Source organism: Monodon monoceros, unplaced genomic scaffold, assembly GCF_005190385.1.
Source record: "Monodon monoceros isolate NGI ecotype Baffin Bay Population unplaced genomic scaffold, NGI_Narwhal_1 Super_Scaffold_7, whole genome shotgun sequence".
Lineage (NCBI taxonomy): Eukaryota > Metazoa > Chordata > Mammalia > Artiodactyla > Monodontidae > Monodon > Monodon monoceros.
The window spans coordinates 105,183,582-105,199,425 of record NW_021703784.1 but is presented as its reverse complement, the minus strand read 5'-3'; the positions used below and the strand labels follow the sequence as shown (position 1 = coordinate 105,199,425).

The 15,844-nt window shown below is 59.9% G+C and overlaps 1 protein-coding gene across 7 annotated transcripts in view; it reads right to left on the bottom strand.

Moving 5' to 3' along the window:
• The window catches only part of OSBPL5 (oxysterol binding protein like 5), a 68,372-nt gene that overhangs the window by 16,414 nt on the left and 36,114 nt on the right, over nucleotides 1–15,844 (bottom strand). For 3 of the 7 annotated variants that reach the window (XM_029207335.1, XM_029207332.1, XM_029207334.1), the window contains 8 exons: nucleotides 14,224–14,380; nucleotides 12,885–12,967; nucleotides 6,742–6,822; nucleotides 6,370–6,561; nucleotides 5,059–5,262; nucleotides 3,660–3,744; nucleotides 1,458–1,629; nucleotides 870–1,062 (listed from right to left, as the gene is read on the bottom strand). In XM_029207335.1, the coding sequence (XP_029063168.1) occupies nucleotides 870–1,062; nucleotides 1,458–1,629; nucleotides 3,660–3,744; nucleotides 5,059–5,262; nucleotides 6,370–6,561; nucleotides 6,742–6,822; nucleotides 12,885–12,967; nucleotides 14,224–14,380 (1,167 nt within the window). Of the gene's footprint in view, nucleotides 1–869; nucleotides 1,063–1,457; nucleotides 1,630–3,659; nucleotides 3,745–5,058; nucleotides 5,263–6,369; nucleotides 6,562–6,741; nucleotides 10,530–12,884; nucleotides 12,968–14,223; nucleotides 14,381–15,844 lie in introns of those variants that run through there. The other 4 variants (XM_029207333.1, XM_029207337.1, XM_029207338.1 and 1 more) reach the window with 4 other exon arrangements.

Sequence of the window (15,844 nt, the reverse complement as noted above, 5' to 3'; positions counted from 1 at the left end):
TGATGTCCAGGCCAGCTTCAGGGCGCGCATGGCAGCTGCCGCAGCTGGGAATCCCCTGCACCCTCCATCCCACCCGCACTCCCTCTAACCCTCTCCCTCTGGCTTCTGCCCCTCCTCTCCACCAAAAGTGCCCTGGTGAAGGTCACCACCACCCCCGTGTCACCCTGTCTCTCCTCCAGCTCCCAGCACAGCTGCCCCTGAGGCCACCCCTCCCCTCCCTGCCACGCCTCCCAGGGTTCCTCTGCAGAGCCCCGTCTGTGCTCAGCCTCTGAAGGCTGGGGTGCCTGGGCCCCTGGGCCCCTTGGGCTGCCCTATGTCCAGACGGCCCCCTAAGCCCCAGACCCTCCCGTGCAGCAGCGTCTCCCTTGCACGTCCAAGCCTGGGACACAGTCGGGTCCCACCCCCAGCCGCCAGCTCTTTCTTCCAGAGCGCCCATCTCACAGGTGGCATCGCCGTCAGGCTGGGTCCTGCCCGTCTGCCTCTGGACGCGCCCTGAACCCCTTCTCCCTTCCCCACCCCGACTGTGCCTGGGTCCAGGGCACCGTCAGCTTTGTCCAGACAACAGCTCCTCCTTAGCGGGTCCCAGGCTCCACCTCTGCCCCTTGACCTTCTGAAGGTCTCACCTGGACCCTGGCAGGCCGCCACCTGAACCTGCCCTGTGGCCCCCCCAACACCCTCACCAGAGCCCCGCGGCCCTCCCGGCTCTCCCTGAGTCCCGCCATCCTGGCCTTCCCGTGCCCCTGGCCCTCTGGGTGTAGCAGACCCTGCGGCCTCTCCCCGAGGGGACGGCCAGGCGTCGCCTCCACCGCTTCAGGGATGCGGGGTGGGTGCTGGGCGGCGCCCGAGCTCCAGGCAGGGCGGGCTCTCACCTCCCCCAGGTCCTCGTGTTCCTGTGCCACGTACGTGGTCCCTCTGCGCGCGGGGCGCCCCGGGGCCTCCGACTGCTCGCTCCCGCTCTCGGCCTTCTGCCTGCGGTCCTGGGTCTCCTTATCTGAGTCCTCAGCGTTCTCTCTCTCTGACTTGTCTGAGAAAGCGTCATTCTCCAAGGAGGACCCGTTCAGTCTGGAAGGTGGACGGCGCCCGTGGGTTGCTGGTCACAGGTGAGGCCCTGGCACGCCCACCTCTGGGCACACCCCCCGGTACCCTCACCCGGGGCACCCCTCGCTACCTGGCGCCTCAGCCCCATCCCTGTGCTGAAAAGCCTCAGCGATGGGCATTTGACACTATAAGCCCCGGTTCACAGGCGAACACCCTGAGGCTCCCCGGTCCACCTCGAGTGGAGGAGGCCTGCCTCCTGGCCTGGGGTTTGGGCAGCCAGACCTCGGCGGCGTTTGCCCCCCATCTTCTCCCCACGTACAAGGAGACCCCGTGCGGTGATGCCAGGGAGAGCCCGGGCCCAGGAGTCCCCAGCAGGCTCCCGGGAGAGGCTGGTCCCTGCCCGCCACGCCCCTGCTCACGGGAACAGGTCCTGGTCGTGGACGGCGGCCGAGGGGGGCAGCCCGCAGAGCGCGGAGGGTGATGCGCCTGGCGAGGACCCAGGATCCCCGTCGCGGCCCTGCCTGCACGCGCTGAGTCGCAGGAAGCTGGAGCAGCGCAGTGCCAGCTCCAGAGCGTCCAGCCAGCAGCGGCCTGTGGGGGGGGGGGGGCGGTCAGGGGCGATGAGCAGCCCCCAGCTGCGGAGGCACCCACTGAGCACTGGGGAGCTTCCTGCCCCTCTGTCAGGGAGCCTGCCCGCCCCCATCCCTCCATTCCTCAACAAGGAGCCCCCCACTCCCAGCACACTGTCAGTCACCCACGTCACAGACAAGGGCTAAGGCCAGGATGGGTAAGTGACCCCCTCAAGGTCATACGTGTAGCAAGCTCAGGCCGCTCTGCACCCAGAGGCCCTGCGAGTTCCCACCTGTGGCGTCAGGGTGAGGGCCCTTCCTGATGGAAACTGGCCCCCGTGGGTCGGGGCAGGAGGGGGTCTCTGCGCTGAGGGCTTTCCTGGCCTGGAGCACAGGGCAGGAGGGGGGCTGGCAGGCTGGGGAAGGGCTGCTGAGCCAAGGCCGCAGACAGGCAGCCCCTGGTGTTGGAACAGCTCTGGGAGGAGGGGAGGGCCAGGCGGGCGGGGAGGCGGGGTGGGGTGGCCAGAGCCAGCGCCTCCAGCCCCCAGCCCTTATCCTCAGCCCCCTGCAGCCCTTCTGGTAGAGGCCGCCCGCGGGCTGGACCTGGGATTGAAGGACCTTGAACTCGGTTCTTTCCTTCTCCAAAGCCTCAAAGTGTCTCCCTCTTGGAGACAGTGAATTTCCTTCCCTAACTCTCTGTGGTGCATCCCGGGGCCTGGCGTTGGGAGGGGCGCGCTGGGGATCGCGGAGGAGGGGCTTGCAGGGAGGGTGGCTCCTGGTTATCAGGAGGACACCCGGCATCCTGCGGGGGGGTTTCACTGCAGGCTTGGCTGGATACCAACCTTCCAACTTTCAGCCAGGGCTGAAAGGTCATGGTGGTGGAAGGTGGGGCGCTCATGGGAGCAGAACCCGCAGGCGAGAGCTGGGAAACCCACACCTGCTGAGTGGGGCCTGGGGCCCTGACGTGCGTGTTCTGTGGTTGCCACAAGGGACTAGACATCCTGAATAGCACGCGTCCTTCGAGTCCATTCCTCCTCCTCCTCCAGGAAGCCCACCCTGATACCCACAGGGGCTGTGGATGCCCCTCCTTCCTGACCATGGCCCCCGACCCCATCAGGGACTCAGCTCATGCTTCAGCCCAGTTGGCCTCGTCTGCTGGTTTGCTGGTGTTCTCTCGCACTAGATTCCAGGCTCCATGGCAGCACTAGCTGCCCTGCCCATCCCAGGGCCCACGAGGGGCCTGGCACCGAGTGGGGGGCTGGGGAAATGGGGGCGGCATTCAAGGGACTCAGGACGGCCCCCTGGAGCGTGGATGCAGCGTCTGGCCACCAGGGGGTGGCATGGCACCTTAGGGACGGCCGCCTGCCCCAGACTCCCAGCCCGGAGGGCCGGAGCCCAGTGGTCAGGCCAGGCTGCCTCGGGCAGGACCTTGCCTGCCCTGAACTGCTGGTGGGGTGGGAGTCTTACACCAGATCCCTGGGAGGCGCCGGCCCTCAGGGCTCGGCGATGGGGCGGGGGGTGTGTGTGTGTGTGTGTGTGTGTGTGTGTGTGTGTGTGTGCGCGCGCGCGCGCGCGCGCGCGCGTGGGCAGCCGCGTTTATTCGGGGCAGCCACTAGAGGGCGCTCCAAACACGTGCGCTGATTTGGGAACCTGGCTTCGTCCCGGCTCCAGCACTTTCTCACCTGCAGTTCACCCAACCTGTCTCCGCATGTGTCAAACGTGGATGGTAACAGTAGCACCTGCTGATTCAGTGGTGCCTGGCACGTGGTTGGCACCCAGTAACTTATCTGGTTGCTTTTAAATAAGGTCATCAGATTCGCATAGCAACTGGGGAGACAGTGCTACTGTTCATCTTTTGCCCACGGGGAAGACTGAGGCTCCAGAGAGGGGGCTGGTGAACGGCGGGCTCGTCCCCTGACACCAGGCTGCCTCCTTGGATGGCGGTGAAGGGGTCCGAACCGGGGTCCCATACGCCCGGCCGAAATCCCGCCAAGGGGAGGGGTGCTTCAGGTGGGGTCACCTTGGAGACCAGCAGGGCAGGAAGGTACTCACCGTCTGACTCGGAGGCGGCCCTGAAGATCAGGTAGCTGCTCGGGAGGGGCTGTGTGATGGAGCCCACGCTCTCACCTTTGGGGCCCTGGAGAGGCAGAGACCTGGCGTCACCCAAGGGATGGGCCGGGGAGGGGTGGAAACACAGGTGGTGCGGTCATGTGGACCCACACCCAGACACGCGTGGGCGCTTCCGGGGCCTCAGGACCCCTAGGCAGGGTCAGGCACCTGACCACGCAGATGTGGCAGGCGGCAGGAGAGGTGAACGGCCGGGGTGCTCGGTCCCCCTTCTTAGCTGGTGGTCCCACCCTTGGCTTTCCAGCTCTGAGCCCTCCCACTTTAGGGTGGCCAGAATCAGCATGTGCAGATCCAGGACACCCAGTTAAATCTGAATCTCAGAAGAATTACATACACAGTATAAGTATACCCCATGAAATATGTGGGACATAGTTGTTTTTTTTTTTTTTAGATTCCATATATATGTGTTAGCATACGGTATTTGTTTTTCTCTTTCTGACTTACTTCACTCTGTACGACAGTCTCTAGGTCCATCCACCTCACTACAAATAACTCAATTTCATTTCTTTTTGGGACATACTTATCCTAAAAAAACTTTTTTTAAAAAAAGATTTATTTATTTTAATTTATTTTTGGTTGCGTCGGGTCTTAGTTGTGGCAGGCACGATCTTCGTTGAGGCACGCGGGATCTTTCATTGCAGCGCGCGGGCTTCTCTCTAGTTGTGGCATGCGGGTTTTCTCTTCTCTAGTTGTGGCGTGCAGGCTCCAGGGCGGGTGGGCTCTGTAGTTTGCGGCATGGGGGCTCTCTAGTTGAGGCACGTGAGCTCAGTAGTTGTGGCGCACGGGCTTGGTTGCCCTGCGGCATGGGGGATCTTAGTTCCCCGACCAGGGATTGAACCCGCGTCCCCTGCATTGGAAGGCGGATTCTTTACCACTGGACCACCAGGAAAGTCCCTAAAAAAACTTTCTGATCTTCCCCTGAAATCCAAATTTAACTGGGCATTCAGGATTTCACTTGGCAACCTGACCCCCTTTGGTCCTGGGCTGGGCAGCCCCCAGGTTATGAGGGTGAGGTCTGGGTTCAGAGCAGCTGCCCTCACATGGCCGCGTTCCTCAGCCTCTGGACACGGCTCGAGGTGTGATCTCATCTCATGGGGCCCCCAGGCCCTGAGCGCCCCCAACCTCCAGTGACCACATCTGATCCCCTGGCCACTGAGTGACTTAACCCTTGGAACTGTCAGCCCATTTCTGGACTCCGTGCCACTGGGGCCCCAGGATGAGCCTCCTGACTGCCCATCTGTGCTCTCCTCCCACACAGCCACCTGCCCCCGGGGGCTCTCTCCTTGCCTGGCCCTCCCAAGCCCCAGGGCTCGCACTGCGGTACCTTCACGGCCCAGACGGACTGGTCCAGTGGGTGGAAGAGCTTGAAGCAGAAGCCGTCCTTCTTAGAGGGCCTCTCAATGAGCTCGCAGCAGTGCAGCAGGACCGTGCCCACCCACTGGCCCACCTTGGGCGTCTTGTAGATGAGCAGCACCCCCGGCTTCAGCACGCACCACAGTTTGGTCCAACTCTTCAGGGTCCCGCGGATCTGGGGGGAGGGGCGCTGCCGTCCATGCCTGCCCGGGACCCAGGGGCATCTGGACGGCTGGGGGAGGGGCAGATACACAGGGCTTTGGGCTCCGGGCAGAGTTCTCTTTTAGGATTTAACAGGAACTCTGAATGATGGTGAATCCAAAGGAGGATGCTGTAGCCAGATTTACTGGTGAAGTCCATGGAGCTCAAGTTCAAGGCCCTGCCAGGGCCCTGGGGGAGCTGGGAATCGGATGTGGCTGTTGCAATGGTCAGCTTTGTGATTTTGAAACCTGTGATCATTTCTTTTCTCATCCTAAATATTCACTTTTGTACTTAATTTTTTATTCGTAATTTTGTGGATCAGAGAAAAGGAGCCACGCGGGCCCAGGGCTCTGTAGAAGCCCAGGCTCCCTGGTCCCCTTGTCTCCTCTGCCCCTCGTGGCAGCCCCGGGATTCGGCAGCTTTACCCCCTCTGTACGGAGGGGGAAACCGAAGCTTGGGAGCTGAGGGACTCTCTCGCTGCCTCAGTGAGGTCTGAACACAACCCCGGTCCTTTCTCCCAAAGTCCGAGTTTCACCTCCCTCCTGTATCCCAGCAGGGGGCTCTATGGGCACTCTGGGACCCCCGCCAGCAGGTCAGGGCCCCCCACCTTAATTAGAAATAGGGTTTCTGCAGATGCGACCAAGTGAAGATGAGGCTGCATTGGAGCAGGGTGGGCCCTGGTCCAATGACCGTGTCCTTATAAGAGGAGAAGAGGACACAGACACAGGAGGAGGCCAGGTGACCAGAGAGGCAGAGGCTGGAGGGACGCGGCCACAAGTCCAGTGATGCCTGGGGCCCTCAGAAGCTGGGAGAGGCAGGAAGAACCCTCCTTTAGAGACTCGGGAAGGAGCCTGGCCCTGCCAGGACCTTGAGTTTGGACTTTGGCCTCTGGACCTGGGAATCATCTTTGGTTGTCATAAGCCACCAGCTTGTGGTCATTTGTCAGGGCAGCCCCAGGACACACACAGTTTGCAGCAGCCAGCATGCCTAACCGTCTCCCGAGTGGCTAGTGACCCTGCACTGTCCCTGGGGGAGGCCTCCTGAGGGAGCCTGGCCAGTGCTGGAACACACACGCGCTCACCTTCAGGCTGTCGGCCATGATGACTACGCTGGGGTCTGTCAAGGCGCTGAGCAACTGCTTGGTGGCGCGCTTCTTCTCCTGGCGGTAGCTCTCCTTCTGTGCCTGGGCCCAGGGCACCCGCAGGTGGGTCAGGGGAGAAGGCCCTGGGCTGGCCCTCCCGGGGGACCTTCTACTCGCGAGGGCCTCCACCGTCTAGCCAGGGGACGAAGAGGGGGGCAGGGAGAGGACAGGAAGAGGGGGTGTGGAGGTGGCCAGGGTGCAGTCTGTCCCCCTCCCTTTGGCAGGCTGGGGTGGAGGTGTGGCCTCACTGGCTGGGGTGCCCATTCATCCAACAAACGACACACCGTGCCCCTTTCCCAGGCCTGGGCCCACCTTGAGAGCTTCCTTCTTGGTGGCCTTGGCTGTCGGGGATACACATTCCCTGTCGGACCCATTGCACAGCCTGTATTCTGCCTGCAAGAGAGACTCAGGTTGCTGGAGGGAGGGTAGAAGAGGACAGGTGTGCGGAGGTGAGGGGTGGTGCCGGGGCGCAGGAAGCAGGAGGTGGGAGAAAGGCGTCCCTCCCCCTCCCTGCCCCGGGGGAGGGGGTGAACAGGCCTCAGGAGGTGGGCACGTGAACACGAGCTGGGGTGGGTCACCGGGGGCGTGTCTGCGGTGGACCCCCTCCCTGGGGGCCTGCACTGGGCACATGGCAATGACCCTCCCCGTGGTGCCCAGGAGGCGTCCATCTTAGCCATCACCTGGTGCCCAGCCTCTGGTCAGGGAGGGCGCACGTATGCAGTGGGGACCCCCATCCCTAGTGCCCTGACAGCAGGTGCTGGGTGGGGCAACACCCAGGCCCTCTCCCGACGCTTGCAGGGAGGAGGTGCAGCTGGCCACGCCCACCAGGCAGCTGCATCCAGGGATCTGGGAGCGGATGGGGCCTCGGTCCTTTAACAGACGGGGAAATGGCAGCCGGGGTGGGGGAGTGGGGAGAAAAAGCCAAGACTAAAGGCTATGGGCCTGCTTCTCTGGAGCTTGCGAGCCCAGAATGGGGTTTACAGTTTGTTTGGGTTTTTTTTGGCCATGCTGCGCGGCTTGCGGGATCTTAGTTCCCGGACCGGGGATTGAACCCACGCCCCCTGCAGTGGAAGCCCACAGTCCTAACCACTGGACCGCCAGGGAAGTCCCGGGTTTTACATTTTTAAGGGGATGGGGGGAAAAAAAATCAACGTGAGATGTGAAAATGATGAAATTCAGATTTCCGCATCCACCAATCAGGTGACCGTGGCCACCGGACGCGCCCATCGTTGGCCTGCTGTCGTGGCTGCACTGGCTCTAACGGCCACGGCAAGTTCTTGCGATGGAGCTCGTGTGGCTGCCGAGCTTAAAACGTTCCCTTTCTGGTCCTTTGCTGAAATTTGCCTGCCCTGCTCGTCCTCTGGGCTGAGTGCCTCCACCCCGAGCCTCCAGGCAAGGGAGGGAGGCCCGGAGGACCAGAGGCCAACGGCCCTCAGCTCCCTCCCTGCGCGAGGTGAGCAGCCTTGGCAATGCTCTTGACCGCTCCGCCGTTGCCAGGTCCTCTCAGGTCTTTACTGCCTTTGCTCACCTACTTCTCACGACCACCCAGGAGGCGGGCCCAGTTACTACCCCCATCCGATGGATGAGGAAACTGAGGCACAGAGAGGTGCAATGACCCCCCGAGGCTGCAGAGCCAGGGGCAGGGCTGCGGCCGGAACTGTCCCGGGGACTGGCCGTCCCCACGGCACTGCGTGCCAGGCATGGCCTCGGGTGCTGGGGTTAGAACAGAGGGACAGGCTGCCCCCAGGGAACAGAGGGTGAGAGAGGGGGTTGGAGAGCACATGTGTGCACGGGAACCAGCGCAGCTTCAGGCATTCTTACTACCCACGCCCTGCAGGTGAGGAGGCTGTGGCACAGAGAGGTTCAGAACCTGGCAGAGGTCACACAGCTCGCGAGGGGCCGAGCTGGGGCTGAACTCGGGCAGGGATCCCAGGAAGACAGGGACATGGGATGAGGCGCCTGGGGGACTCTGCTCTAGAAGCATCCTCTGTGTTGAAGCAGGAGTGATGAGAAGGAGCTGAGTGACAGGCCTCTGGGGGCCGGGCTGATCCTCCAGCTCCCGGGGAGCTGGGATTCTTATGCCTGGTGCCCCCAGCTTCCTTAGCACATGCTGTTCCCCCAGCCTGAATGCTCTTCCCTGTTGCTGAGCAACCCCTGCTCCTTCCTCAGGCCCCGCTGAGCTGCTTCCCCGGGAGGAAGACGGCTCTGCCCACCCTGCTGGCATCAGGCCCTGATGACACCAGCCACCCCTGGCTGGCTGAGCATGTCCTGCAATTACAGCCACACAGACGTTTCTGCTTACTGTCGAGAGCTCCACTGGGCTTGGCTTCATCCCAGCATCCCCTTGGCACCAGCAGCTGGGAGCTCGGTGAGCATCTTGGATGAATGGATGAATGAATGAATGAGTGAATGAACCCTCTGCCAATTCCCTGCCGCCCAGCTTTCCACCAGATGCGGCTGAAAGGAGCTTGTTGGGGGCAACAGAGGAAGAGAGAGGTGCGATTGGGGACAGCGGGGCTGGGGGGTGGACGGGATGGGGCGTCTGTGCCCTGCAACCCTCTGCTCCTGGGCCCTCCAAGCCCCACCGGGCCGGGTCACTGCAGACAGTGCCCCTACTCCTCCATCCTAGAGCCATGCTGGGGACCCCGCCAAGGCCCACCAGACCCCCCTGCTCGTTCCCGAGGGCCACTGAACCTCAAGGCACAGTGGGGCGATAACGCAGCACCCCCAGGAGTGAGACACGCTGCTCAGAACCATGAACGCGGGAGTCTGACCAAAAACCTAAAAATTCCTTTAATAAAGTGATTTAGGGAGCTTCCCTGGTGGCGCAGTGGTTAAGAGTCCGCCTGCCGATGCAGGGGACGCGGGTTTGTGCCCCAGTCCGGGTAGATCCCACATGCCGCGGAGCGGCTGGGCCCGTGAGCCATGGCCACTGAGCCTGCGCGTCCGGAGCCTGTGCTCCACAACGGGAGAGGCTACAGCAGTGAGAGGCCCGCGTACCGCAAAACAAACAAACAAACAAACAAACACAGTGAGACATCACTTCACACCTACTGGGTTTAAAAAAGAACAGAAACAAGTGTTGTTGAGGAGGTGAGAAACGGGAACCCTTATTCTTCGCCAGTGGGGCTGTAAAGTAAAACGGGCAGCCACTGTGGAAAACATTTCGGCACTTCCCCCAAAAGTCAACTATAGAACTTTCTAGAATTCCATCTTGCCACAGAGTTACCATGATGGCCCAGCAATTCCACTCTGAGATATAAGCCCAAAGAACTGAAAACAGGTACTGGGATACTTGTACACGCGTGTTCGTAGCAGCTCTGTTCCCAACAGCGGAAAAGTGGAAACGGTCCAAATGTCCTCCCACTGACGAGTGGACGAGCCGCCTGTGGTCCATCCATCCAAGGGCACTGACACCTGCCACAGCCTGGATGGGGCTCAGGGAGAGAAGCCCGGCACAAAACCCCACACATCGCATGGCTCCGTTTATATGAAATGTCCAGAAGAGGCAAATCCGTAGAGAGGGAAAGCACAGTGTTGGCTGCAGGGATGGCTGCTGAGAGGGTGTCTGTTTGGGGTCATGGAAACTAGACAGCGGTGACGGTTGTACAATACTGTGAACGCACTAAGTGTCACTGAATTGTTCACCAAAAATGGTTAATTCTGTGTTGTTTGAATTTTATCTCATGGAAAAACTATATAATATATATACACATATGTGTGTGTATATACATAAAGAACTGCTCGTATGTTACATATCTGATATGTTACTATACGTGATATTATACTGTATCATGCTATATTATATTGTATATGATATCTAATATTAATATATTAAATACTTTATATTTATCATATATATATTAGAGTTTGTATCTTTCCCCAAGCTGTGCCTTTTAGAACAGTCTCAAGTCACTCTTAAGAGTCTGAGGGGGTGGGCTTCCCTGGTGGCGCAGTGGTTAAGAATCCGCCTGCCAGTGCAGGGGACACGGGTTCGAGCCCTGGTCTGGGAAGATCCCACATGCCGCGGAGCAACTAAGCCCGTGCGCCACAACTACTGAGCCTGAGTGCCACAACTACAGAAGCCCGCGGGCCTAGAGCCTGTGCTCCATGACAAGAGAAGCCACCGCAGTGAGAAGCTCGCGCACCGCAGCGAAGAGGAGCCGCCGCTCACCGCAACTAGAGAAAGCCCGCGCACAGCAACGAAGACCCAACGCAGCCAAAAATAAGTAAATAAATAAATTAATTAAAATAAATTGTTAAAAAAGAAAAGAACCTGGGGGTGTCCAGAGCTGTCCTTTCTTTCCTCCCTCAGCCTCTGACATGTTCTAGACCTTACTTGTTTTGTCTGCTGCCTGTCTTCCCTCTAGAACATAAGCTCCAGGAGAGAGGGACTTTGTTTTACCAACGACTCCATCCCCAGCACCTATAGCGGTGTGGGCCTTGCCCAGAGAGGATGCCCAGACATCATTTCTGAATGGGTGAAATCTGAAATTTGAACCAAGTGTTCCTGATAACATTTGATGTGGTTTTATTGGGTTTAATGTTTTATTGGTTTGTAGAAGGAAGAACCATGTTTTCATGAAATAAATCTGTGTCTTAAAAAAATATATGTGTCCGTAGACAGATGACTGAATAAACAAAGTATGGTCCAGCCACACAGTGGAATATTATTCAACCTTAAAAAGGAAGAAAATTCTGACCCAGCTACAACCTGGATGAACATGAGGACATTATAGTAAGTGAAATAAGCCAGACACAAAAGGACAAATACTGTGCGATCCACTCACGGGAGGTCCCTAGAGGAGTCACATTGATAGAGACAGAAAGTAGGACGGCGGCGCCCAGAGCTGGGGAAGGGGTGGGACGTGAGTGTTTAATGGGGACAGACTGTCAGTTTTATAAGATGAAAAAGCTCTCGGGGTGGATGGTGGTGATGGTGACATAATAATGTGAATGTACTTAAACTGTAGACTTAAAAATGGTTAGGATGGTACATTTTGTTATGTGTATTTTACTGTAATCTAAAAAAAATTTTTAATTAAAAAAATTCCACACACACAAATGCAGGCGCTCCAACTGCTCTCCCAGCAGCCGGCAGCCTTGGGGACCGAGGCGGGGACGCGCTGGCTGAGGGGGACCCACGAAAGGTCCGGTTTCTTCCATGCCGGAAGTGGACACAGGGAGGACCGCCACACACTCCTTGTTGGACAGAGGAGGGCGTGGGGTCCCAGAGGAGCAGGCAGTTGTCACTCTGGGTCTCACGGGGCAGCCAGGGTGGGGAGAACTGGCCTCTATGTGCCTCCAGCCCCCCAGCCCCACTGCCAGAACTGGGGCCTCCAATCCGGGCGCCGTGGTTCCCCTGGTCTGAGGCCCTTGGGGGAAGGAAGGGCGTGTCTACAACCTGGCACCTGTACCTGGGGCCCCACACCCTCCCTGGACCACAGCTTCTGCCTGGAGGTGCACGGCTGGGCCCCAGCTGAGAGGCGCTGGGCTGGGGAGCACGTGGTGTGTGTGTGTGTGTGTGTGTGTGTGTGTGTGTATCTGTGTGTGCATCTGTGTGTGTATATCTGTGCATATATGTGTGCATCTCTGTGTGATGCGTGTGTACATGTATGTGTGTGCATCTGTGTGTATATCTGTGTGTGTATGTTTGTGTATCTGTGTGTGTGCGGCTGTATGCATCTGTGTGTGTGTAACTGTGTGTGCATGTGTGTGTGCCTCTGTGTGTATCTGTGTGTGTATCTATATCTCTGTGTCTGTATGTGCATTTGTGTGTGTATCTATGTGTGTATGTGTATCTGTGTGTGTATGTGTATCTCTGTGTGTGCCTGTATGTGCATTTGTGTGTGTGTGTACATCTGTGTGTGTCTATATGTGCATTTGTGTATCTATGTGTGTATCTGTGTATGTGTATCTGTGTGTGTGTATTTTTGTGTGTGTGTATATCTGTGTGTGTATCTGTGTGTCTGTATGTGCATTTGTGTGTGTGTGTGTCTGTATGTGCATTTGTGTGTGTGTGTATCTGTGTGTGTATCTGTGTGTGCGCGTGCCCTTTCCCTGAACTTGGTGTTGCCCTGAAGAGGGTGCACGGGTGGAGGGCGCAGCACAGACACAGGCAGAGGGAGGATGCGCTCACACCTGGGTGGGTTCCCTATGACAGAAGAGCCCGGGGCCTCCTTTTACCATGATTTTCTGTCCCTGAGGCCCCCTGGCAGCCCCAGCCTCCTCCGGACCCTGCATCCCCGACCTGTGTTACTCAAGAAGGTGGCTTTGATAAACAACTCACAAGCTCTGTGACTCTGTCCCCAGCTCCAGCAGCCTCCCTGATTCAAAGCCAAGGGCTGGCAATGGTGGGTTCGGCCGTCAGCCCTGCTGTCCCCTCCCTCCAGCCACTTCCCATCGTCCCCAGGGCAGGCTCCCTGCCTTGGGTCCTCCCACAGCCAGGCTCCTACCGGTGGCACCTTCGTGGCAGAGCCTGGGGTCGGGGGCCCTTCATCTCTGGGTGGCGATGGGCTGTTGGGCTCCATGTCCTTCCCTGCAAGAGAGTGGCCAGCATGAGGACCGGGGCATGGCTGCCGGGCAGCCCCTCCGCCGCTGCCCAGTGTGTGGCAGGCGAGGCACGGGCACCGCACGGGTGGCCTGGGCGGGGCAGGAAGCCAGCCCAGGCGGTGGCTGTGGGACCAGAGAGCTAATGAGCACCAGCCAGCGTCATGAGGGGGTGTCACCGCTGGGAGAAGCCCGGGTGCCCTGGGCGCTGGTGTGGCACACCCTCTGGGGTCTGTAAGACAGGAACCCTGTTTTCAGTTCAGGGTACCCAGGCCTCGCCTGGCTTCCCCCCACGCCCCAAATCCGCTGGCTGGAATTCCATTGCTCCCCAGTGCTGGGCTCTCCGAGGGGGGTGGCCAGACACTGTCCCTGGGCCCCTCCCAGCACGCTTCCTCTCCAGCTCGCTTGAGGGGAGGGAGTGGGGTGTGAGGTGTCTGGATTTGACCCTGGGGGGAGCAGCTGCCCGTGCCCGGCTCCATTTTTTTTTTTTAAACATCGTTATTGGAGTATAATTGCTTTACAATGGTGTGTTAATTTCTGCTGTATAACAAAGTGAATCAGCTATACGTATACATACATCCCCATATCTCCTCCCTCTTTGCGTCTCCCTCCCACCCTCCCTATCCCACCCCTCTAGGTGGTCACAAAGCACTGAGCTGCTCTCCCTGTGCCATGAGGCTGCTTCCCACTAGCTATCTATTTTACATTTGGTAGTGTATCTATGTCCATGCCACTCTCTCACTTTGTCCCAGCTTACCCTTCCCCCTCCCCGTGTCCTCAAGTCCATTCTTTACATCTGCATCTTTATTCCTGTCCTGCCCCTAGGTTCTTCAGAACCATTTTTTTTTTTTAGATTCCATATAGCTCCGTTTGTTTTGAAGCGGGTTTCTAAAGCTCAGGTTCACGGCCAGGAAGAAGAGGCCATGGTCTCAGAGGAGGCCTGAGGCCGCCTGACGAGCCACTCCTGCCCGCTCCCTGTGGCTGGTGGTTTATTGCCAGGTCCTTGCAGGAAGTGGAGAAGCAATGACTAGGGGAGAGCCATCCTGACCGGGGGGCACCAGGGGCTGGGGTGTGAGCACAGCAAGGCCGACGCCCTCCCTCTCCAACCCGGACAGCACAGAGAGGGAAAGGGACCTGCCTGAGGCCACACAGCTGGGCTTCGAAGCTGAGGAGGGCCTAGGCTCGGCAGCTGTCCCCACCCGTGGCCCACGTGCCAGGTGACCGGGTTCCCATGTGGACGCTGACCTGGACCCAGAGGGTCGAGCTCATTCTCTCCACCCAAGAGCAGGTTGCGGCTGAGTTTCCGGGAGTCGACTTTCTGAGGGGTGGAGGAGGGCGGACACAGTGAGAAGCGTCGTCGCAGAAAGGCCTCCTCCTTCATGGCGTGGGCGCTGGGGGGCTTCTGGAAGGAAGGAGGGGAGAGTACTGGTCACGCCTCACGCCGAGGCTGGGGCAGCCTGGGGCCTGGAGGGGGCATCCTCCACCCGCCCTGGCAAGGGGACCAGAGACCCGCCAGAGAGCCAGGGCCGAGTGGCCGGGGCCACCGTGTCTTACAGTCAGGTCCCCACTCAGGGGACGTCTCAGAAATGGGACGAGGGCCCGAGGGGCCTGCGGGTCACCCAGGGAAGGCTGCACGGCCAAGCTCAGGCTTTCCAGGGCCCATGGCAGAAGCCAGGCCCGGACCGGCCCCGCTGGAAGTTTGGCTGTCACAGCTGGGGCAGGACCCCCTGCCCCCCAGGCCCGGCACTAAGTCGGCTCTGTAGGACCTTGGACACAGTGAAGTGGAGCTGAGGTGGGCCCCTGACCCATGCCGGGCCACCAGACTTCCCCCGCTAGGGGATGGAGCTCCGTGGTGGGAAGACAGCGACTGGTGCACGCAGGGGAGGGGGCCAAGAGCTGCCCAGAGAGGGGGACGCAGGCGGGCCAGACAGGCGGCCACAGAGTCCTCGGGGGAGCTGGCATGAGGCTGGGGCCGTCCCTGAACCTGGCCTGCCCATCCCACCTAAGGACGCCTCGAGACCCCGCCTCCTGCCCTCCCCGGCTTCAGCTCCCTGCTGGGTTTCTGATACCTGCACCCAAAGCGCCTTAACTCGGAGAGGAAGTGCAGGCGTGCTTACGGTGAGGTGCACCCGAATCCACGCTCCGCCCAAGACATCACCTTCCTGCTCCACAGCACTGCCCAAACCAGTGTCCGGTCCCAACAGAAGCAGCGGCCCCCGGGGGAGCCCGACGGCCAGTCCTTCAGGTGCCTGCCGTGCCCTCCCAAGCCCTGCCACTGCCCCGGTCTGCCCAGGTTAGGAAAGAGGCAGCTCCCTCTGTCTCCTGCCCCCTTGCAGCCCCGCCCCGAGTGGGGCTGGGGCAAGCAGTTCCCAGTGGACGGCACCCCGCCACCGACGTCAGCCCATTTTATGGATGAGAAAATCATGGCTCCAAGAGCTGATGGCCTAGCCTTGTGGTCACGGCCTGGTAGATGTTGGCAGAGCAGGAACTCTGGCTCGGAATCCTGGGTTCTTTCCACTCCCTGAGGACGTGCTGCATAAAGGCCCAGTGACCGATTTCTAAAGGCCCCGGGGTGCCTCCTGCCGCCTCCCGGGTGGGCCGGTGGCCTCCTGCCAAGCCCAGGACAAAGTGTCCGCTTTCTCCCCTGGCCTGGGCCTTCCTGGGCGGGGCAGCAGAAACACAGAGCCTTTCCTGCTGTGACAGGTGGGCGAGTGGACCCGGGCAGGGCTTCAGGAGTGGGCAGGGTGGCCCAGGGCTCCGTCGGCAGCCCCGGAAACTCCTCTGTGTTCCCTGCCCAGGGGTCAGAGTGGGGCTGCTCCAAGGCTGCAGTGGGCCCAGGGGCCCCACCCTACCTAATCACTACCGT